The 25,854-nt window shown below is 35.7% G+C and overlaps 1 protein-coding gene across 1 annotated transcript in view; it reads left to right on the forward strand.

Moving 5' to 3' along the window:
• RPGRIP1L (RPGRIP1 like) overlaps window positions 1-25,854 on the forward strand; it is a gene marked incomplete at its 3' end in the record, with an annotated part of 96,779 nt that overhangs the window by 24,166 nt on the left and 46,759 nt on the right. Inside the window, exons 7-15 of the mRNA XM_082862796.1 lie at window positions 860-965; window positions 2,929-3,075; window positions 4,381-4,454; window positions 10,328-10,467; window positions 15,134-15,240; window positions 15,460-15,510; window positions 16,186-16,365; window positions 16,883-17,000; window positions 23,648-24,100. Of these exons, the coding sequence (XP_082718922.1) occupies window positions 860-965; window positions 2,929-3,075; window positions 4,381-4,454; window positions 10,328-10,467; window positions 15,134-15,240; window positions 15,460-15,510; window positions 16,186-16,365; window positions 16,883-17,000; window positions 23,648-24,100 (1,376 nt within the window). The remainder of the gene's footprint in view (window positions 1-859; window positions 966-2,928; window positions 3,076-4,380; window positions 4,455-10,327; window positions 10,468-15,133; window positions 15,241-15,459; window positions 15,511-16,185; window positions 16,366-16,882; window positions 17,001-23,647; window positions 24,101-25,854) is intronic.

A 25,854-nucleotide genomic window follows, 5' to 3' on the forward strand; every position in this document is an offset into this window, starting at 1 on the left:
TCTAAAACCAAGCTTCACAATTTTTAAAATACTTTTGAATGTAAAACGTATTAAATTAAGGAACCTTTCTCTGTCAGGAAAATAAATGCCTTTTGAAAACAGGTATTCATTTAGATCTATGATTAACCTTTAACAAGATCTTCCTGTTAAATTGTACATTTGCTTTAATCTCAGTAGGAAAAATACAAACTAGTATTGCAGCATATAGAGTTTCTATATACCCTGTGGACGTTAAATGATCTCTTACAGCTAAAGGCACATCTGCAACATATTTAAATGCCAGCTTTGGGCATTATTAGTATAAAATGCTAAGTCACTTTTTCTGGAAATATTTTGAAAAGTCTGAACTCCAGGAGGAAACTCCAATAAATGGTAATCTTATGATACCATTTGTTTCGAGGGAGTGGTGGGAAGATGAGTGGCTGTATGGCATATTTTTCATTTAGTGAAAAAGAGTATGATAGTCCTCCTTCAAATAAGTCTGAAGTTTGGTGGTGGAACAATGGCTGTGCTAAAGACTGATGTCCTCTGTACCAAGTTTCAGGACACTATAAAATGATATTAAATTCATATTATCAGTCATTGTAGAAGTGACAAAAGTCATCAAATTTGGGGCTCCCTTCAAACTCTGAGAGTCTGTGCATTTATCAAAGTTCAAGAATGACTACTGGTTGGTTTTAAATAATAAGTCTATCCTAAGTGTATAATAAACTAAAAACCTCAGTGACTGATATGCAAGTGTGTAAATTTTTTTCTATGTAATATTCAATGAAAAATTGTAGTCCCACCACAAATTTCTTTCCTTTTGTCTTGCATCTTTTATTCTGTCTCTCTCTTTTTCTTAAATACGTCATTGAAGGTCAAACATTCGGGACAACGTAGAAATGATTAAGCTTCATAAGCAGCTAGTGGAGAAAAGCAATGCTCTTTCAGTAATGGAAGGAAAATTTATTCAGCTTCAAGAGGTACTGTGATAATTTATTTTATTATGGTGATACATAGATACAAAGGTTCGAAAATAGTGTTCAACTTTTTTTTTAAGTAGAATCGTCGTAACACTAAAAAGTAGTTTTTAAAGATTGCTCTTTTTATTCTCAAGTGTGTATAATTTCACTTCCTGTATGGTTAGCTATTTATAACTTAATAACTAAAGAAATAACTAACTGCTTGGACTTTCTATAAATATCTGTGTCATCTTAAAATAATAAACACATTTATCATAAAGCATCTCAGGTGAAGAAAATTTATTTTTAACTCCTTTTATCTGGAATCATATGGGCACATAACACTGAAGGTTTAGATGTATTTGCATATATCTTCAGTTCTAAGCATTTTGAAATATCCAAGATAGATCAATGTTAAGAATAGATTAATAATCAAGTTTTGTTAAATCTTTTTTGATATGTGGTGTTTTGTTTTGTTTTGTCACTACCAGTATCAGAAAATATTTGAATACCCCTCATGTCAACTGTCAGTGTATTTATTTTAAATCCTAACCTTTCGGTTGACGGTACTTGAGACTCTTATCCCCATGGTTGTTTTACCAAGGACTATGGCCGCACAGGAATGTGCCATCAGAGGACTCCTGTTTATGGCACTGCATAATTAACATAGGTTCTGGAATTAATGAACTCCAAAACATTCCAGATGAGCAGAATTCATATTAAGCAGTACTTTCTTTGAAGTACTGAAACAAGGAAAGCAGTAAATTGATGCAAAGCGGGTCATCTGAAGCCTAAATTCACTATTGAATTAGATAAATATTTTTCAACCATACTCTGGGTCATGTTTTCCATCCTACAGGTACCTCCTTAATGTCAAGTAATACACTACCTTCCATATAAATATGACGGGTGTATGAAAGAGAAATTAATTAGAGAGTGGGATTGATAACACTATCTGCAGATGGATGGAAGAGGGAGATTAAAAATACGTGTAGCTGAAAGCCATCTCTAAAAGGCAGCATTAAGAAAGGAATTAAAAAGTGATTTTGCATTCTTTTATCACTTTGACTGTTTTGATTTCCATTTAACAGTGACTCCAGGTATTTGTTTAAATACCGTGAATATCAAATGTCTTTGATAGCACAGGTACCTCTTTTGGGTAGAGATTTGAGAGGTTCAGGCCAACAGCTTCACCGAGATATGAAGCACAGAGAAAGCTGGTTAAAGATACTGTTCTGTGATTATAAGCAAGATTAACAAAAATTGGACTCAAGTAGCTCAATAGCCATGTTTCTTTTAAACAATTGAAGAACTTCAATAGAAACTTAATGATTTTAATTAGCAGATAAGGCATTACATGTTAGGGTCATATGGACTCTATGAAAAGACTTTAGTGTAAGTATGTAAAATTGAATTTAAAACATGTTCATAAATAGGTCAATTTTGAAAATTAAGAAGACTTCAGTAACTATTTTACTGAATTGAAATTCTTAATTGTATTACAATTAGAAGCTAACCTTCCAAGGCTATTTATATGGTGTGGTGACAGATCTTTTCAGTTTGAATATCTATGGTCAGCATTTATTTTTAACCCATGCAGCAGCATTTTTAGACAGCATGTCCAACCACTGTAACCACAGCAAAAAGAAAAAATAATTACTTGCTAAAACTAATTTACTCACTGGTCACTATCAGCAAGTCAGAAAACTAGGAGGAAATAAAATAAAGGACAAAAACAGCCTACATTGTGTGACTCTGCTAAAATATTTTCTTCCTCATGATACACTTTGGCCAAGAGTATCCTTTATGGAGACATTATACACTGTATAATGGCACATTAATATAGTAACATATATACATTATGAGATAAAGAATAAACACTATAACATGGACTTCAGGAGTAAACTCATTTATGGAATGGTGATCATTCATTCAAAGCAGAATCCAAAAATAGTTTTGAAAGGATTTTCCTTTTGTTTTTTAGAAGCAAAAAACTCTCCGGATCAGCCATGATGCCTTGATGGCAAATGGAGATGAGCTAAACATGCAGCTTAAAGAGCAGCGTTTAAAATGCTGCACTCTTGAGAAGCAGTTACGTTCCATGACATTTTCTGAAAGAAGAATAGAAGAGGTAAGCTCCCAAAAAGTTTAGCCATTCCTTTGCATTAACACTTCTCTATAACTATTTTGAAAAAGTAAAATAGAGACATTTTAAATATTATATTGACTTAAAAATCCTAAACTACATGCATGGCACTTTGAGCACAGCAAAATATAGTCAATATATTATGTGCATGGCAAATCGGTACTTAAAAATACTCGCAAATGTGCTGAGATCCACTATTTATCTAAAGGATTAAGGATCCTTGAGGAGACAGCAAACTGTAACATTTTTAAACGAACAAATGCCAGATTACCTGAGGAACTTAACTTTCTCAGCCTTAACAGCTTATTAGTCATTTGAGATGTCAGAACAATTATAGGAATAGATCTGTCTCTAAGGAGAAGGATGTTCTGCCCTCCAACATCAGCAATTTTGAGAATTTTTTTTTTTTCTAGGAAGTTGTTTCAAAACTCATCTTCCTATTCATGTTGCTTCTCATGTTTCCCAGCTAGCGCAATCTTTTTCTGCAGTCTGTTAAACTTGTCCTTAAACAGAATGGAAATGAAATAAGATGTCTACATTCTGTTCTCATCTTGGAAGAATCTTTTACGGTGTCTCACACTAGCATCAAAAGAATTTTGAGAAGAGAATGAATTTTAAGAGTACTCTGATCCATGGGAAAAGGTTGTAACAACAAAATATACTGGTGAATGAAACTTAAATACTAGAAATAAATACAAAAAGCTACATTTTAGTTATCAAGATATAATTATTATCCTGAGTTTTTTCTAAAAATATTATTCATTGGGATAAAACAAGGTATACGATTTTATTTGTTCATTCATTTGAAAGATGTACTACTGGTTCTTTGTAAATTCCAAGTAACATGAGAAATTGTGTTTTCAGAGTAAATAGTGATTGACACAAGTTGTTTGAACCACGAACCAAAAGAAAAGTTAATCCTTTTAATTTGGGGGGCCAACTGGAAATTAACACAAAATGAATATAATGATGGAATTCATCGCAGAAGACAGTAAAAAATATTATGTTTCCCCAAACTTAATAGCAAGCTTTTAACACGTTCTTTATTGAATTTTGGTACATGTTGCCATAAAGCAGTGCATACGTTCCTACTAAATTAAAACAGAAATATTAATTTCATGTTTACTTAACAACTTGGAAGAAAAACAATGCTAAATTAAATACAGACGATATAAGTGGACTAGTTCACAGCTGCAATTTAGAAATCAAGACATGCTAGCCTCCTCACATGTTTTTTTTAATCCCCACGTGGTTTTATACACCTAATGTGTAATTTTCTTTTCATTTCAGCTGCAGGATAGAATTAATGATTTAGAAAAGGAACGGGAACTTTTAAAGGAAAACTGTGATAAACTTTATAACAGGTAAATCATGATTCCATATGTTCTCTCCTCTTGTTTGAGATCTTTTCTATCAAAACATTGGATATCAGAATACCTAATATAGATTAAAGAACTAGCAACAGATGATTGCAAGAAATCTATATATGTTATAAAAGAAAAATAAGCTTTTTTAAGAGATTGGTAATAAGTTCTTTAACCTGAGCAGCAGTCTGTTACTAAGAAAACCATATCACTTTGTTGTCAGTAACAACTGCTATCATTTATTGAATGCAAACTGTAAGCTAGCAGGCACTATGCTAAATACTCTGCATACATCGTTATAAATTCCTCACAACAACTTGGAAATGTAGGTATTATTAATGCCCATTTTGCAGACAATGAAAATAAAACAGATTTAAGTAAATTTGCCTATGTTCGTAAAGCTGGGAAGTAGTAGAGATTGTATTTGAACCTCTTTTGGTCTCTCCAAGCCCTTGTTTCTTCTGCTGGGCTACCCAGCCTATTAGCTTCGTGTGATTCTGTTGGTGGAAAGCGAAGGTATTCGCTTACAATTTTTTCTATTTCTTAAAACAAAAAACACACGCATCTTTATCTTAAGATGAATTTTAAAGAGCTGCTTTACTTTTCTTTTTTTATCTGCTTCATAATTATGGTATTTTAAAAATTAATCCCTTCTGGTAATGTTAGAAACAGAATTCTACTCTACAGCTAAGTTTACTTAAATGATACAGATGTGTGTGTATTTTTAAGTCTTTTCAGTGTATGATACTGATAAATGATAAATACAGGTTTACATGAAAGTAAATTTTATATATATTGAAATATATATGTTAGAGCTGATATTCAACAGTTGCTTCTAATTGATCATATTTGGAAACATCAGAAAATAGCCATCTGATCTACAGTTATATCTTTAACTTTTTAACTATGTTTTACGTTTGATATGTTTTGCAAACTAAATTTACATTTTATGAATTAAACAAATTATACCGAAGAATGTAGGGAGAGGCCTTTATTTTGATTTACTTTGAAAAGATAACTAAATTAATGTTACGCATCATTCCAGAGGTATGTATCATGTATGTTGCTTATACTAGTGTTGATTATATTTGCACAGGGGCTCATTATATTAAGAGTTACGAATAGCGGTTTGAGACCTCAGTTAGAGTAACGTCTTGAGCTCTCCAGCAAGGATAGACTGGCTAAACAGCTTTATGTGGAATTTGCCTTGCGCCCCCTCCCAGATCAGTTGGCCTCAGTGCTTTGTTCTGGTCCCACTCTCATCAGCCCCGATTAATTTTACCTAAAGCATTTATTATACCTCCTATTTTATGGTATTTCTGTCTCTATAGAACAATGCATAGGTTTATAGTGATATATACCTAAGTAGATAGTAGTTGTATGTTTGAAATTTTAAAATTTCATTATATGGAGAGATCACACCTCCACCATATTATATGGCAGAGAAAATAATGTTATCCCCATATCTTATAAATGAGGGAATTGAGACTCAAGAAAACTTAAGAGACTTGTACAGAGTCACACAGCATTGCTGAGACTCCAGTACAGGACTAAAACCCATTTCTTTTGACTCTAAAACTTGAATTTTTTTTTCTCTGTGCTTATCTCTGATTTTAATTGTAATGGAAAATTGTATATGCAAAGGGAAACATTCATGGAATAACAGGACTGTCACACATTTAGAAATTTTTATTGATTTATATTTATCTTAACATCTTGTAATTTCGAGTAATTTAACATGGTCTTAATACATGAATATAAGTGCCATTTGGTCATTACTTATACATTTTCTACTTCCCCTCAATTTGAGGATTTACTGAAAGTACTTTCTTGTAATAAAAAACATTAAACTTAGTTGGGAATAATGCATAAATGAAATTTTAAGAAAGACATGTTTTTCTCATATTTAGTTTATCACCATGAAACTTTATCTTTCCATATTAGAAGATGATCTAAGAGTGTAAATCTGACTTTGAAAGGTTTTTATTTTTAATGTTTTGCATTTGAGCAGCCTTTTTTTTCCTGTCACATTAAAAACAGACTTCATCATGCTGCTTACACTTGAATTTTGTGTGAGGTGTATGGAAGTAAATGTGTATAATGAGTGTCAAAACATTTGTGTCAAAAAAAAATGTCACTTAGGTACAAAACCCGGCAAGCACATGTGATAGTAAATAGAGCTGTAAAATTCTCTAATACAGTTTTTTAAATATATAATGTGTTTTCAGAAGCATAGTTGGAAAAACTCTACAAAAATTAACATCCTCCCCAAGATTCTTTACAGCTCTTGTATTTCATGGCAGTGTTATTCATCATTGCCAGTAACTAATGCTCATCACAAACTACATATATTCCCTGTTTGGTTAGTCATAGTGATAGCATGTTTTTAAAAGGAGAGCATTTGTTTGTTATTCAAAATTGGCTAGTTTTCAGGAGAAAAATGTGATGTGCATATTGCATTCTCATCTTCCTTTTTCCAATGATATTTTTAATGTGTTTATTATTTGACATATGACATATTAGAGAATCATCTGGTAAGGTAAAATCTTCATGTTAGTATTTGGTATGAGCCTTTTTTAATACGTTATAGCATGTTTGATACTATGCCAAGAAATAAGTATAACTTTAAGAAATGTTCATTTAAAAAACTCAGAATAAAATTTTTGCAATTAAGTCTTTCTATTTGGTCAGAGAGAAATTCTATACTATAATATAGTACAGCTGGGTCTCATTTTTGAAGTTAGTATATAGTTTTAGGGTGATATAGCTGATGAATGCAGTAGTCCTTCAACTATAATGTATATCAGTAACTTGGAAAACAATAAAATGGAGGCTTCACCAGCCCTGTGAAACCTCCCCGCCTTCCCTCCTCCCCATCCCCCAATACCATCCAATTCAGACTCAGTCAATTTGAGTTTGAATCCAGAGACTCTTGTTAAAGGTGATTTTAAGGTATTAACTCCCTGAGAGACACTCATCTAATAACTATTTAAAAGAAGAGTTGGTCCAGTTTTTGAAGATGATATTAACTGTTTTAAGAATTGGATGATTCAGGTTTTTACAATGTGATAGCCATCTAATATCCAAAATTTAAGCGAGCACTGCTGACCACCCATAGACTCTCTGTGCTCCATTTCTGTAAAGCAGGGGTCCCCAACCCCCTGTTAGGAGCCAGGCCGCACAGCGGGAGGTGAGCGGCAGGGAGCGAGTGAATCTTCGTCTGCAGCTCCCCATCGCTCACATTTCCGCCTGAACCATCCACCCCACACCCCTGTCCGTGGAAAAATTGTCTTCCACGAAACCAGTCCCTGATGCCAAAAAGGTTGGGGACCGCTGCTGTAACGCGAACACCTGTCCCCTACAATATTCTAGGAGACATGAAAGCTCCTATGATCCTAAATGAGCACTTTGTGCTTCCCAGAAATCAAACTGAGTACATTTGGGGCATCGTTTTTCCTTTAGTAAGTGAAATATCCCCATGTTAATATGCATTTAATTTCCACTAGGCCTAACTAAGGTACCTACAGATTTCTTTATGGATGATTAGAGCTTATTCTTCCCTATCTCTCATATTAGGATACCCTTGAACATTGGAATAAAAGGAATTCATTCTGTAAGATAAAAGACCTTAGGGTGGAGATGAATTCTTCAACTCTTTTTTTTTATCTTATCATGTTGTTGATCGAGGGTGTGTATTTACAGTATGCTGACCCATGACTGCCAATGGACATGCCAATGACCACAGGAACCAATGGGCATTCCACTGCAGATTGATATTTTATCACTCCAGCAACATAATGTAACAATGAAATGTGCACAAAGACCAACTATGATCCCCTCCTCAGTTGTCACTGTAGGCAATGTACAAAAACATTTTCATGAATAAAAGGTTCTCAAAGACTGTTCTCATATGCAGATTTAATCATGTACACAGCCTCTACAAAGAAAATGGAGCCAGATGTGGTTTACCATTTATAGTTACACAGATGGCTCCAAGCATAGAGGAATACAGTAAATTCAAAAGGAATTCCTCATGAAACTCCAGTGGAATGTAATCCTAAATTTAGAGGGAAGATAGCAGTGGACTAAATTCAGAGTGACTTATGCTGATTTACACTAGTATTTTGTGGGTTTGGAAAAACCAGGCTGCTAAATTGTTCTTAATTTAAACACATACAGCTTCTGATGTTTCTGCCAGATTAACTGTTGGTGATCTTTTTTGCTGGTACTAATGCTGTTGGAACACTACTGTTTCTAATTTTTAGCGGCTGATATAATGTATGGTTGTGCCTATTTCATCATGCTAATTTTTTTTCCGGGTAGTACATACTTTTAATAATAAGAGACACACACACACATATACACTCACATGTATGTATACATGTGTATGTGTTTGGTATATATACTTTGAAATATATTTGTCCTTTATCAAAAAATGAAAATGTAAGGGAATATTCTTTACTTTAGTATTTAAAGTACATATTTGGATTTCATTTAAACCTAGGTAACTCTACCTTTGATAAAATTAGCTTAAAACATTAGTATACCAGATCCATGTATTTTTTTAAGGTTCCATACGCAAAATGAGAACACTGATTGAAGAAACAGATGTCATATTTAGAGAAACTTCTAGAATTCCATTTATTTTTAAGGTCATGTTATTTTAAATGCAATAGAAACATTCAGACTGTAAAATAAATATACAGTTTTTTGTTCTTTTGAAAGCTATGCCTCCCAGAAAAGTATCTCTTTTGGACTAAAACCTCAGACTAGCTGGGAGCAACATTAAGGGCAATTTTCAATAAGAAGTTTCTTTTCCATTTACTTCATCATCAGTACAAAACCAGATTTTGTAAATTTCTGGTTCCTTTACTGGGTTTAAAATGAGCAGAAGGGTCAAAGCTGCTGATAATTATTCAGTCATATCAAGCTTCACAGCTAATAGTTTTCTGCTGAAGTACAGATCAAGATCAGTTTTTCCAAAACCTGGCTATCACCTGGGGAAAACTATGAATCCCTGGGCCCCAGAATCTGCATTTTTAACCTAGCACCAGTGTTTCACGTAGGCCAGCATTTGGGAACCACTGGCCTAAACGAATGTTTACTGTATAGCTTCTGTGTACCATTTAGTTATTTTTCAGCTGATTCTTCCAAAATCCCGGGGCTGATCATTAGTAGATTTTCATGATAGTTTAAACTGCTACACTTTTATTGAGGAATAATAATTCTATCTACATCATCCTTATCAAGGTGTTCTTACTGGGTTTTCACCCCAGTCATGCGTTATGAGTAAAACCGTTTGTTTTTAGCCTATTGCTGTTTGCTTTTTAGGACAAAAACTGCATGATCATTGCTTCTTAATATCAGAATCGCCGTCTTATAATTCAAAATGCTATCATTTTGTGGCCAGTATTTTGTAAATATGCTATTATCACAGACTCTTTAAAAGTTTCAAATTCTGGAATTAAAGATCAGGTGGGGAGTCCCTTTTCTCTGTATTAGGGTTTATTCGTGGTAGAGAATGGTTTTGTCCGATGTCTGCTGCTGAGGTTTGGAACTGTGGATTCCTCTGGAGTATGTACAGTATCTGAATTCCTTTACTAGTCCCACAAAAGCTGCACACTGCCAACTTCTCTGACTTTAGAGCTCTAAATTAAGGCCAGTTCCTTTGCTCATCCCACAAACTCTTTCATGTTGCCTAACCGCAGCCTGAGAAAGGCGCCTTGGTTTCAACAGCAGCAGACCAGCATATGTTTACTTAATTCCTAAGACATGATGACAGTGGTCTCTGTGCCACTAAAAGCTTTTCTCTTTATTATTTTCGGTTGAAGCTGATTTCCAAGCTCTCCTTGCCTGTCACGTGTGTTTTGCAGTGCCTTCAGTGCTGCCCATGAAGAGCAATGGAAGTTAAAGGAACAGCAGCTGAAAGTACAGATTGCTCAACTCGAGACTGCCTTAAAATCCGATTTAACAGACAAAACTGAAATCCTTGACAGATTAAAAACTGAAAGAGGTACATGTAAAATGACTACTGACTTACTCGTTTCAGACATGCGTGTTACTCATTGTTATTCACTGACTTGATAAGTACTTATTACAGCGCCTGCTGTTTTGCCAGGCACCTTGCTGCGTACTAGGGACACAGCCTATATTAACAGTCATCCACTTTTATGAGTGTATTGATTGCTGAAAATTTCCCTTTACTCAGCTTAGTGTATATGCCAAAGGAATTATTTTTTTCTCAGAGTTACTCTTGTTCAGGTTGTCTTTAATTTGTTTAATTTTCCTGAATTTATTCAAGAGTCAACAAGTGTTTATTAAGCACCAGTATGTGCTAGGCACTATTCTAAGTTCTGGGGATACAGCAATGAATAAAACAAAGACCTGGTCCTCATGCAGCATAAATTCAAGAGGGAGAAACTGACAGTAATTAAATAAATATGTGATACACGAGGTGGTGGCAGGTGCAGTGGAAAAAAATAAAAAGGCAGTGTAAGACAGCCGAGGACGGCAGAAGTCTTGCTTGGCTGTTTTTGATCTGATAGTGAGATGGCTAATTCTGTTCCGTGACAGAGAACCTAAATAAAGAAGCCTTGTCAAGATGTCCCTGCTAAAATAATAATCATTAGTAAGTTACATGTTATGAGTCCCAGATCTCACCTTGTCTCACAGAAGTAAAATAATTATATAATTAAAGTAGATGTCTGCTCTACTATGTTATACACACATATACACACAAATGCACAATCAGGGAAGTGAATTAATTGCTTCAAGCGTTGCATCTGTTTGCTCAGCCAGTAGGTAAACCCAGCGATGTGATAATAAGGTTGCTCCTTTTGACACTTGCAATTCAGTTGCATGAGAACATGTGAAAGTTTAATGCAGACTCAGTTAAAAAAACAGTTACATATCTAGTCAGTACTCTCTATATTGATTTAGATCACAATGCCATATTTGTTAACTCTAAGAAGATTTTTTTTCCCATTTTAATATCTCTGAAATTGGGAAGCATCTTATAGGTGATAACATTTTTTAAATTATGGTGTAACTTTTTTTTAGCATTTTAAGAAGTCTGAAATTGGAACACATCTTATAATCAATGGGGTCTTAATTTCAATGAAATATGTGTGCAGTATTTATTTACCAAGTGGTTTATGAAATTTTCTCCAGAAGACTGTGAGTAGAATAAAATGATATGATTTCTGACTGGGTGGATATTTTAAAGTTTTTATGTCAAAGATTCTTAGTTCCTAACTTTAACATGTAGTGTTGGATACCTAACAGAGTGCTTTGTTTAGTAGTTGCTCAATAAATTCTCCCACCGAAGTGGAAGGGCTCTGTATTTCCTCTCTCTTTTCTTTCTTAAGGAAAGAGAAATGAAATAAACCTTTCTTGTTCCCGTGCTTTCTGTACTTCCCTAGATATCAAAAATTCCAAAACTCTTATCTTTACACATTTGAATTGGTCTCTGGTAAGAAACTCTTAAGAGGATAGAATCTTGGTGGTCTTTTAAAACCTGTTTATTACTGTTGGATTAAGTCTGGGGGTTCTTTTCAGTCCCACAGCCCTCAACGTAATCACCATTGATATTCTTTATATGTCCTTCCAGAGTTGTTTCTATATGTATACATACAATTTTATAATGTGCTTTTTTATTTGCTGTATTGTGAAATCGTTCCTTCAGTATAAATATAAATCCGCATCATCATCATTTATAATGGCTGTCATAGTTTTCCAGTGTGAGGATGTACCATAGATTGTTTGTTTAACAGTCTTCTATTGTTGAATTTTTAAATAGCTTCAGCTTTTCTAAGTACCCTGAACATCTTTCTACACAAATCTTTACACATTTATCCGATTATTTTCTTAAGAAAAATTGCTGGAACTGAACCTTTCTTTTTAATGCAACTATTATTTTAGTTATTTTTGCTTGCATACCTGAAATTTACAGGTCTAATAATTTCAGTTTTTGTTTCTTTGTGAAAATGTTAAAATAGATTATAAGAAAAATAATACAGCCTTTAAACAATTTTTTCCAGGAAAATACTAAACAAAAAATTGAAGTTGTCTATTTAAGGAAATCTTTTAACATTTAGAAAGTTGCTTTTTTGTATTACAGATTTCAAAATTGTTTAATTTTACTTTGAAGTCTCTTCACACATTTACCTTTTCATGTATCAAGTGTTCTCTGCCAGAAGATGTTTCCCTGGCTTCTTGTAGTCATTCATCTAACTGGCAAATTATTTTTAGAGAATACTCACCTCTTTATTCAAGGTACAAATTAGTTTCAGATTGTGCGAATATGTTGGGGAAGGATATGTAAATGCAGTTTGCATTTGGTTAATGCTTAAATTAACTGCATGTGTTTAAGGGCCTGCTTTTGAAAGTTCCTTTCTATCTTTAGCTGAAATGCATAATTCAGCATAATGCATATGGTTATATTGATCACAGCTGAAGATATTAGCACAAAGGAGCTCTGAAAATTGTTTAGTTGAATTGTTCTCTGCACTCTGCTTATTAATGGTGTGCTTGAAGAACATAATTTTAAAAGAGTGAAATGTTATCTCATTTGAATAAAATGCTGTTTAGCTTAACCTGCTTTTTGTCAAATCATAGGTAAAGAGGTTATTTTTCATCTTGTACAGGGTGCTTTGATTTTTCATATTATAATTCAGCAAGTCTATTTCCTCTTTGAACTATAATGTCTCCATACGTTTTAAAGTCCCAGGAGTGACATCCCCAGTAAACAGTTTAAGAAAGGAAAAATATAGTAGAGAATTCTACATAAAATTCAGTAGAGAGAAAGTTACTGGTGCTCAGTAATATCTTCTCCCCCTAATAAGTTATTTTCCCACTAATAAAGCCCTGGTTTTAAAACTACCAGGTAAGTGGGAACATAGCTGTTGAACGAAAAATCAGAAAAGGAAGAAATATTTGAGTAAGTTTATTTATACCAGTAGCGTATTATTCTCAGGACCCTGCTCTGAAAAATTGAGAGAATAGAAGACAGCATAGGAATAATATACACTGCGTCTGGATGAAGATGGAACGGTCATGTCCTTACACTTTTGGTTCCCCTCAGAACCCTTAAAAGTTTCACTAGCCAGAGAAGGAAATTACATTATCCTCAGGACCTTGGTTTTACTTCTTGCTGACTACATTTACCTCCTTTTTTGTTACCTAGTCATTCTATCTGGATGTTGTTTTAACCTAATCAACATCAAATAAAGGGTTCCACATTCTTACTCTACTCTCTAACCAAAAAAGCAAATTTATCTCATAAGAATTCATATTTATTATTAATCCTGATTTTTAGTATAGAGATAAATGTTTGATCTTTACCTTAAATATTTCCAAGTATTGTTCACATTTGGAAATTCTTTCATTTATTTCACTGAATATTAGTAATTTGTACTCTAGGATAACCTTCTAACCTCTTATCAATAAGAAAAATATTTACATATTTGATATTAAAATGGCTCTACATACCCTAGGGTAACTTTTTTTTTTTTTTTACTTTTTAATTTGCCAGAAGTATGTTATATTAAAAATATTCAAATTTAGTTCATTTCTTCTTAACTGTGTAATTTACAGTTTTTACTTGTATATAGCATTTATGGCTTGGGAGCACAAAGCTTTATAAAAGTCCGAAACATATTTTTGTATAAAATGCAGTCAGTGTGCAAATGTATTCATGTAAAGAATTCTTGGCAAATATGTTGATTTCCCTTTTTTTAAGAAAAGGGATGATGATCATAAATCTTTGTGAGCAGGATGAAATTAGTAGAGACACTTTGGATATCATGGTTTAGAGTCAGCCCACAGGGAGCCCACAAAGGAGAATACTTGACCACCACAACGAACTCTAGTAAAGAAGTACACTTAAGAACATAGGACTAAAGAGTAGATTTGTTAGCTAGCTATTATGCTTTCTTTTTTCTGAGTTAAGCATGTTTAATGCAGAGAGTGAAAAATTAGTCTCTCTATGGATTTGCCGTCTTCTGTAGCCCTACCCTATACGCCTGCTTGTGGGTCATGGCAAATGAGCACATAGGCAAAGGTAACCTATCTCCATTCCTAATTAATAGTGTGAACTCTGTGAATAAAGAACACACATGAATTATTATTGATACTACCATGCACTCGTTGAGAATCCATTTCTCCTCTCTTAAAAGATTTATTAAAAATGGGGTTGATTATAATTCCAGAGTTATTATCAGAAATTATCTTGTTTTAATAAAAAGACTTTATGCTGAATTAGGAAAAGATAACTCAAGGAAGTCAATTAGAAAAAACTAAAAGAGAAAAATTTTTTTTGCATGCCTTTCAGGACCCTTAATAAGTAAGTAAAAATCATAGCTTTAGAAACATATTTTCATAGGTATTTTAGACAGAATGTTCCTTTGAAGTTCCAGAGGCCACAATTTCCTTATATTAATACTGTGAAACTAAGTCCTAAGTTTTTGATAAGCAAGTGAATCATATGGTAGACACATGATAGTGTTCATTTGTTCCTCATTCCCCTGCTGCCTTAGTCTAAGGTGCTAGCTCAATTTCCTCTCTGGCCAGAACAATGCTAGATTGAGCTTGGTGTGTTTCATGAATTAAGTCAATTTAAAATGTGTTCTTATACCTCATTCTCACTTACCTTTCGAATTGTGTCGACTTCATTTTTTAAGACCAAAATGAGAAGATCATTCAAGAAAATAGAGAACTACAGTTACAGTACCTGGAACAAAAGCAACAACTTGATGAACTTAAAAACTGCATGAAGTTTTACAACCAGGTGAACTATTTTCTCATTTAGGAAACGAACTCCAAATTTGTATCTAAATATTTCATACGTAAAGAAAACACTATACCACAACGCAAAAGAATACAAATAGATAACTTAGTTTATTAATTCATGGTATCTTGCAGTTTATGTTCCATGAGGGTAATCTACATAGTTGGAATGTCTCTTGCACTTTCCATTGTGAGCTTTTCCTTACTCTGTCTTTTGCAGGAGAGTGATATTAATGCTGATGAATTGAGTGAAGCTCTCCTGCTTATAAAGGTAACTTTCTAAACTTCATCATGAATTTCATGTCTACATATAACTGTTTCAGCATAATGATGACCCTTATTGTAACCTTTATACTTGGAGAATGAATTATTCAGGAAAAGTGGTCAGGTGACATTTAGTTACAGCATATACATATTTCATAATGACATCAAAATTACATTAAAGTAGACCTCAAAAACTCGTATTTAAAGCACTTTCCCCAACTGTAACAAACATTTTACTTTTATATGCCCCACTATAAAACTAACCAGCAGTTTTCTGTCCTAAGAGACCTTGGTGCACCTTATTATCTTAAGTAAAATATTGAATTATATATGTCACCAGAAGATATTTTCTAGTTCTAGAATATTCTGTTATTTACAAGAAGATACAGTACATTTCTTTCCTTTTAGACCATCATGGTATAGATTTTAATCAAATGAAGAATAGAAATAAACGTACATGATTCTTTTTTACTTCGTGAAGTAATAAACTTTTTTTTATTTCTCTGTAATTGTTCCAAGTGTCTATCCAAATATGTATTCTATATCAGGACTGCTTTATTCCTAACGGAAAATGGAAATATATCTGTTTTCAATTAATGATTGTTTCTTAATATATCCATATTAATTCACAGTTACATTTTAGAAACTCTTGTTTTGGTAATAAAATATGTTTTTGTTTTAGGCTCAAAAATCACAAAAAAATGGAGACCTTTCTTTTTTAGAAAAAGTAGACAGTAAAATTAATAAAGATCTAGAACACTCCATGAAAGAGCTGCAAGCAACTCATGCAGAAACAGTGCAAGAACTTGAAAAGACAAGAAACATGCTAATTATGCAACATAAAATTAATAAAGATTATCAGGTAATATAATACACTAAATCGGGAGGATAGGTTTCCCATAATATTCTACTGATGATTTACATTTCAAAGCAGTATCATGTATTAGCATCTGTTATGATCTATTATCATGTGTTACCACATGCCTGGAATTTAGCCTTGTATCTAGATACTCCTGACTAAAGAGTTCTAAAACAAGTAATTTTTTCAGTGCCTGGTTTTAGGGAACGAATCATGGCGACGTATTCACCAACGCCGGCATGCTCTGCAGTTGGTCCTGCCACAGCCGCCTGTTATATTAGCTTCTAACAAATGGGTCACCACTCCTTAAGAGGGACCCAGAGTTTTGTGGGTTTTACTCCTGGTTAATGAACACTGCCAAGCATAATTTTCTAAACTGTAAGCTCTTTGAAGTCAGGAAACAACGGCTTATAGCTCCCGGTATCCCCAGGATCTAAAAAATGCTTGAATCATAGTTGCTTTAACAAATGAAAATGGAACAAATCCTGAGTAATGAAACTTGTTATCTTTATTTTTTTAGATGGAAGTTGAGGCGGTGACCCAGAAGATGGAAAATTTGCAGCAAGATTATGAACTCAGAGTGGAACAGTATGTCCACCTTCTTGATATCAGGGCTGCACGCATCCAGAAACTAGAAGGTACAACGTGCACAATTCTTTGTCCACAGTAACTAGAGGAGTGGATTTTTACAGCAGTTGAAAATGTCATCCAAATGTACACTCACACTTTCTTTTTGCTCTTTTTTTCCCCAATTTATTAACTATAATAATAAGTTACCAGAAAGGCTGTTTTTATCTGATACTTTTCTACTCAAGAATTTTTAGTAATTCCCTACTGCTTTTTGAATTCGGTGTTGCAGGCAAGATTTCAAAGTACTTCATAAAGTAGTACCACAGACTAAATTTAACCACATCATTTCTAATTTCTCTTCTAAGCAAACTATGTATCTCAGCCAAACAAGTCGGCTTGCTCTTTGTCAGATGCATCTTGTTCGGTCCCACCACCAGGGCTTTGTCTGCTCCATCTGAACCTCCTTTCTACTCTGACTCCAGGATATACCCTTCCCTGCTTCAGAATCTAAGCAAATGTGTGCCCATGCCAGAAAGCTGGCTCCAATTACTGCTAGCCACCCCTCTACTTGAAATGCCCTTACAGTGGTTTTCAGACTTTAGCAAGTAAGAAAATTACATGGGGAACTTGTTTCAAAGGTAGCTTCCTGGGCCCTACCCCTGGAGATCTTGGGGTCTCTGATTTGATATATTTAGAAATAATTCCAAGCAATTCACATGCAGGTGTAAGACTGTACTTTGAACAACAGTACCTCAGCACTTGCCACTTTTACTCTCATGTACTCAAAAAATATGTTTAAGGATTGTATTATATACACCGGTGCAGTTTTGCATATTCTCTATGACTGCAACATAATAAGTTCTACAGTGATAAGTACTTTGTCTCTCTTTCATGCTCCCTGCCATACAGTACTTAAATTCAGTGATCTATGCCAGCAGTAATTTTTTTTTAAGGAATTTTGCCTTTTTTTTTTAAATTTTATTTATTTATTTATTTTTAATTTTATTTATTTATTTATGGCTGTGTTGGCTCTTCGTTTCTGTGCGAGGGCTTTCTCTAGTTGTGGCAAGCGGGGGCCCCTCTTCATCGCGGTGCGCGGGCCTCTCACTATCGCGGCCTCTCTTGTTGCGGAGCACAGGCTCCAGATGCGCAGGCTTAGTAATTGTGCCAGCAGTAATTTTACACTCTTAAAGATCACTGAGAATCCAAAAGGCCTTATGTTTATATGGGTTATATTCATGATATTTATCATGTTAGAAATTAAAAATGAGAAATTTAAAAAATATTTGGCATGCTAAAATAATAATTAACCCATTACATGTTAACATAAATTACAGTTTTATTTTTTAATAGGTATATTTTCCATACCAAAAAAATAGACAAGCGACATAGTTTTAAATTTTTTTAATTGCTTAACATTTTTGCAAATCTTTTCAGCATCTGTCTTAATAGAAAACAGCTGGGTTTTTATATCTGCTTCTACAGTCAATCTGTTATGATATCACACATCACATAGATTCTGGGAAACTCTATTATACACTTGTAAGAGACTAAGAATGAAAAAGGCCAATAACATCTTAGTATTATTTTAAAAATAGTTTTAACCTCACAGACCTCCAGAACAGTCTCAGGTACCCTCAGGGGTTCCCAGACCACACTCTGAGAACCATTGCTCTAAGTAGAAGGGTTCAGTAACTATCGTCATCTGACTGAACAGGGTTTTCCAAAGCCAAAGAGCAGTGTGTTCCTTTTATTTCAAGGAGTACTCAATAAAAATTCACTTAATGAAATTTTCCTGAATAACAGGGAGGTCACTCAGTTTGAGATTTTCATTCCTTTCAAGCCTCACTAAGTCTTTACCAATATATTCTATCTGTGTCCTAAACTCATTGATTGATTCCATAAACATGCTCAAGTTCCTAATGTATCCTAAGCAAAGTGCTAGGCAGTGAGAATACAAACGGAAAAAGCTCAGGCTTTTTCCTCCAAGAACTTGTAAGTTGTGAACAAGTAAGTAGACAGTTATACTTTACTGTGAAGAGTGTGAAGTTAGAAAAATGCAAAAGCTCCCAAGGAAACATTGAGGAGAGAATGCCTATTTATACCTGAAGATTCAGGGAAGACCCCACACAGTAGGTTTGGAGGCTTTAAAGATGACAGAATTCACCACTAAGTAAAAACAATGAAAGGCTTTCCAGAAAGTAAACGAAGCAGGTAAAAATGCCCTAAATGTGAAGCACTGCCATTCATTTGAGAAGATGCATGTGGATCTGTCTGTTTGGAACTCAGGTTTAGTAAATGGAGAAGAACCTGGATTTAAGGCTGGTAAGAACCAAATCCTGAAGGCCCCATTTGCCACCCTGATGAGTCTGAACCTTATTAACCTAGAGAAGCACCAAGGAATTTTTAAGGTAGAGAGTAGTGCACCCAGAACTTCATTTTGGAGGTTATGCTATAGGTATTGGGAAGAATGAGTAAAATTTGAAGGAAGGAAGGAATTGGGTTCCATTACTAATCTGGGTAATAAACACTGAGGGTGTAAGTAAGGTAGCATCAGTGGAGATGCAGAGGACAGGGACAAATTTGCTAAAGACTTAGGAAATATTTTTGAATAGCAGTGACCCTACAGATGTGGGGAGAGTAAAAAAAAGGTGGGGGGGAACCTGGGATGACACTGTGATATCTAGCTTAGGCAGCTGGATGAAGGCTAACATCATCACTTGAAATTCAAGGTACAGAAGTAACTAGAAGACAATATGAGCCATTCTGCTTTGGGTATATTGAGTTTGTTGTGCCTAGGGGTATCTAGATAGAGGGCTCAGCAAGCCACTAGATGTGTGGGTCTGGAATTGAGGAAAGAAATCTGAATTAAAAATAGAAATATGAGCATCTTCAGAATATTGATAGTAACAGAAGTCATAAAAGGGGTTGTGATCACTAATCATTAGAGAAATGCAAATCAAAACTACAATGAGGTACAGCCTCACACCGGTCAGAATGGCCATGATTTAAAAATCTACAGATGGGGCTTCCCTGGTGGCGCAGTGGTTGAGAGTCCGCCCGCCGATGCACGGGACACAGGTTCGTGCCCCAGTCCGGGAAGATCCCACATGCCGCAGAGCTGCTGGGCCAGTGAGCCATGGCCGCTGAGCCTGCGCGTCCGGAGCCTGTGCTCCGCAATGGGAGAGGCCACAACAGTGAGAGGCCCGCATACTGCAAAAAAAAAAAAAAGTCTACAGATAACAAATACTGGAGAGGGTGTGGAGAAAAGGGACCCCCTGTACACTGTTGGTGGGAATATATGTTGGTGCAGCCACTATGGAAAATAGTATGGAGGTTCCTCACAAAACTAAAAACAGAACTACCATATGATCCAGCAGTCCCACTCCTGGGCATATACCTGGACAAAACTATAATTCAAAAAGATACCTGCACCCCTATGTTCATAGCAGCACTGTTCACAATAGCCAAAACATGGAAACAACCTAAATGTCCATCAACAGATGAATGGATAAAGAGGATGTGGTACATGTATACGATGGAATACTACTCAACCATAAAAAAGGATGAAATAATGCCACTTGCAGCAACATGGATGCAACTAGAGAATATCACACTAAGTGAAGTAAGTCTGAAAGAGAAAGACAAATACCATATGATATCACTTACACCTGGAGTCTAAAATATGACACAAATTAACCTATCTAAAAAACAGAAACAGACTCACAGACGTAGAGGACAGATTTGTGGTTGCCAAGGGGGAGTGGGAGAGGGAGAAGGATGGACTGGGAGTTAGGGGTTAGTGGATGCAAACTATTACATTTAGAATGGATAAACAACAAGGTCCTAATGTGTAGCCCAAGAAGCTATATCCAGTCTCTTGGGATAAATCATAATGGAAAAGAATATTTAAAAAAGAATGTATATATGTGTATAACTGAGTCACTTTTCTGTACAGCATAAATTAGCACAACATTGTAAATCAGCTATATTTCAAATAAATAAAAGGGGATGTGATTACTCATGAGAATATGTAGACTAAAGAGAGGATAAAAACAGAACCCCAGCAAACTAGCAGAGGAAGAGAAACCCTTAAAGAATAAGAGAGGTAGGGGCTTCCCTGGTGGCGCAGTGGTTGAAAGTCCGCCTGCCGATGCAGGGGACGCGGGTTCGTGCCCCGCTCCAGGAAGATCCCACATGCCATGGAGCGGCTGGGCCCATGAGCCATGGCCGCTGAGCCTGCGTGTCCGGAGCCTGTGCTCCACAACGGGAGAGGCCACAGCAGTGAGAGGCCCGCGTACCGCAAAAAAAAAAAAGAAGAAGAAGAGAGGTAGGAGGACAAGCAGGGCAGACGATGACATGAAAGCTCACAAAAGTTCACAAAAGACAATGTGGTCATCAATGTCAATTAAGCAAAGAACTCAAATAACACAAGGACCATTCAATCTAGAAACTGGTTAGTTATTGGTGACCTTTTCTAGAGTAGTTTCACGAGAAAAATAAGGCAGATGCTTTTTGCAGGAAGTTGAAGAGTGTCTGTTAGATTTGGAATTGGAGACACAAATATACGTTACTCTTTTAAGAAAGTTGGATGTAACATGGCAGGGGAAATGTGTATCTAGAAAGAGATACATCTTCTTATTTATTTTTTATTGAAATATAGTTGATTTATATTATTAGTTTCAGGTGTACAGAATAGTCATTCAGTATTTTTATAGATTATACTCCATTATAAGTTATTACAAGATAATGGCTGTAATTCACTGTGCTATACAATATATCCTTGTTGTTTATCTATTTTATATATAGTAGTTTGTATCTGTTAATTCTTTACTCCTAATTTGTCCCTCCTCTTCCTTCTCCCCTTTGGTAACCACAAGTTTGTTTTCTATATCTGTGAGTCTATTTCTGTTTTACTTGTACATTCATTTGTATCGTTTTTAGATTCCACATATAAGTGATATCATACACTACGTGCTTTCTCTGACTTACTTCACTAAGTATAATATTCTCTAGGTCCATCCACGTTGCTGCAAATGGCAGCATTTCATTCTTTTTTAAGGTTGAGTAATATTCCATTATGTATTACACCATATCTTCCTTATCCATTCATCTGTTGATGGGCACTTGGGTTGCTTCCATGTCTTGGCTATCGTAAATAGTGCTGCTGTGAACATTGGGGTGCGTGTATCTTTTTGAATTAGTGTTTTCATTTTTTCTGGGTATATACCCAGGAATGGAATTGCTGGATTATATGGTAGTTTTATTTTTAATTTTTTGAGGAACCTTCATACTGTTTTCCACAGTGGCTGAACCAGTTTATATTTCCACCGACAGTGCACAAGTGTTCCCTTTTCTCCATATCCTCTCCAACATTTGTTGTTTGTAGACTTTTTGACGATAGTCATTCCAACAGGTGTGAGGTGATATCTCATTGTGAGTTTCACTTGCATTTCTCTAATAATTAGCAATGTTGAGCATCTTTTCATGTGCCTGTCAGCCATCTGTATGTCTTCTTTGGAGAAATGTCTATTCAGGTCTTCTGCCCATTTTTCGACTGAGTTTTTTAGTTTTCTGATATTGGGTTGTATGAGCTGTTTATGTATTTTGGATATTAACCCGTTGTCGGTCGCATCATTTGCAAATATTTGCTCCCATTCAGTGGGTTGTCTTTTCATTTTGTCAATAGTTTCCTTTGCTGTGCAAAAGCTTTTAAGTTTAATTAGGTCCAGTTTGTTTAGTTTTGCTTTTACTTCTTGCCTTAGGAGACAGATCTAAAAAGAATATTGCTACAACTCATGTCGAAGAGTGTTCTGCCTGTGTTCTCTTCTAGGAGTTTTATGGTTTCATGTCTTACATTTATGTCTTTAAACCATTTTGAGTTTATTTTTCTATATGGTGTGAGGGAATGTTCTAATCTAGAAAGAGAGATATCTTTTTTAAAAGCAGCTTCTTAGAAATGTAATAAACACATTTTAAATTGCACTATTTTTTTTTTTTTTTTTTTTTTTTTTTGGCGGTATGCTGGCCTCTCACTGTTGTGGCCTCTCCCGCTGCGGAGCACAGGCTCCAGACGTGCAGACCCAGCGGCCATGGCTCACGGGCCCAGCCGCTCTGCGGCATGTAGGATCTTCCCGGACCGGGGCATGAACCCGTGTCCCTTGCATCGGCAGGTGGACTCTCAACCACTGCGCCACCAGGGAAGCCCTTAAATTGCACTATTAAAGTACACAATTTGGTGAGTTTGGGCCTATGTATACACCTGTGAAACCATCACTATAATCAAGATGATAAACATATCCATCATTCTGCAAAAGTAGAAAAATATATATTTTAGTAAGCTGAAGGGAAGGAGCTAGTGGAAAGAGAAATTGACTTTATAGGAGAGAAGACAATAGAGCAGAGGCAAAGGAGCAGTGAAATCTAAATATTTACCTCAGCTGTTCATTCAAGGGCCTTTTTTTTTTCTTTTTCTGTTTCCCTGGTATAACCTGTATTACCACTTAAGTTGTAATTTTTTTAATAAGTGATGTCAAAATAAATGATAGATTTCTTTATAATACAGTATCATTTACAGAAAAAACAGTGTAGTCATAGAATTTAAGATTGAGACTATACACCAAAAGCACTCAGACTTCCTACCACTTCAAAAGCCAGTTTGTATCTTTATATGTCAATACTTTAAAACCTCTAAACTGTGTGTCTTCTCTTGCAGCCCAATTAAAGGATATTGCCTATGGCACCAAGCAGTACAAATTTAAACCAGAAATCACGCCAGATGACTCCGTTGATGAGTTTGATGAAACCATTCAGTTAGAACGAGGCGAAAACCTATTTGAAATCCATATCAACAAAGTAACCTTTTCTTCTGAAGTGTTACAGGCATCTGGAGATAAAGAGCCTGTCACCTTCTGTACCTTTGCTTTCTATGATTTTGAACTACAGACAACTCCCATAGTGCGGGGCCTTCACCCAGAATATAACTTTACTTCTCAATATCTCGTTCATGTTAATGACTTATTCTTACAATACATTCAGAAAAATACTATAACTCTTGAGGTCCACCAGGCTTACAGCACAGATTATGAAACAATCGCAGCATGTCAATTGAGATTCCATGAAATTCTAGAAAAAAGCGGTCGAATATTTTGCACAGCAAGTTTGGTTGGTGAGTACAATCTTATAAACTTTGGCTGTTTGAAGCACTGACTGGTTTATATATTAATATGGTGTTCCACATTAGTATCTTCTCTCTCAGATTCAAGGTGCCTTTAGGGTAAGGACAGCATTCTGATATAGCTGCCCACAGTTGATTGGACTCTCTTAAATATCACTAATAATGTCAGTACAATGGCTGTTAATTTTTTAAAGCTTATTAGTGCAAATGTTTATTTACCATGTTGATATCCTTGTTTGATTAAACATTAACTGTAGTACATTTTTTTTTTTTTTTTTTTTGCGGTACGCGGGCCTCTCACTGTTGTGGCCTCTCCCGTTGCGGAGCACAGGCTCCGGACGCGCAGGCTCAGCGGCCATGGCTCACGGGCCCAGCCGCTCCGTGGCATGTGGGATCTTCCCAGACCGGGGCACGAACCTGTGTCCCCTGCATCGGCAGGCGGACTCTCAACCACTGCGCCACCAGGGAAGCCCAATTGTAGTACATTTATCAAAGTTTTTTAAGGAGCTTATCATGTTATCACTGTTACTAAGCACTGGGAATACAGTGATCAGTGGTAAATAAGACAGAGCCCCTACCTTCATGTAGCTTACCTTCTAGAGGGGAAGATGGGCCATAAAACAAATATACATATCATTAGATATGAAGAAAAATTACCAGAGCAAGAGGCTAAAGAGAGGGATGGAAGGTTGCTAATTCAGATAAGGGCTTCCCTACGGGGTGCCGTTGGTAAAGACCTGAATAAAGATCCATGTCAGGATCCAGGGGAAGAATGTTTCCAGCAGAGGAAACAGCAAGTATTGTACAAAGGCCTGAGGGAGGAACAAACCTGCCATGTTGGAGGAACAGCAAGGAGGCCAGTGGCTAGAGCAGAGATGAGACTAAAGCAATAGGCAGGGACCAGATCTCACTGTAGAGCCTTGTGGGTCATGGTGAGGTGTTTGGACTTTTTTTTCCTCTGAGTGATGCAAGTCATTGGGTGGTTTTGAGGAGAGAAGTAACGTGATCACACATAGGTTTTAGAAAAATCACCCTGGGTGCTGTGGGAAGAACAGTCTGTATGGGCCAAGCAAGAAAATAGGACCATTATCAGGCTGTTGTATTAATCTGTGGAAAGATGTTGGTGGCTTGGATTACGATGGTAATGAAAGTAGTGATAAGAATTGGTTATATTCAGTGTATATTTGATTAGCTCTTCCTTAAAAACATGCTCATCAATTGAATGTAGAGTAATGAGGGAAACAAAGGAGACGAGAATTTCTGGTGTGAGCAACCAGGACAATGATGAGGCCATTTATCGAGGTAGACCTGGGCAAGGAACAAATCTGAGGAAAAAAGCTAAGAATTGTGTTTGAACAGGTTAAGATTGACCTGCCTATGAGACAGCCAAGTGGAAATGTCACCTAAACAGTTGGATATACTAGTCTGAAGGTCAGAGATAGAAATATAAAAGCAGGATTCATCAGCATACAGAATATATTTTAAGCCTTGGGCCTAGATAATTTCACATAGAGAGTGAGTATACATAAAGAAGAGAAGGTGACCAAGGACTGAGCCTTGGGAGACTCCAAAATTTAGAGTTCAGGAAGAAGAAGAGCCAGCAAAGGAAACCAAGGAGTGGCCAGTGAGGTGGGAGACAAACCGAGAGTATACAGTATCCTAGAGGCCAAGTGAAGAAACCTTTTCAAGAAGAAAGGAGGGTGCATAATAGCCGGGTCATGGCAGCAACCTAAATGCCCATTGAC

Source organism: Leucopleurus acutus (assembly GCF_964270905.1).
Source record: "Leucopleurus acutus genome assembly, chromosome: 20".
Taxonomy (NCBI): Eukaryota; Metazoa; Chordata; class Mammalia; order Artiodactyla; family Delphinidae; genus Leucopleurus; species Leucopleurus acutus.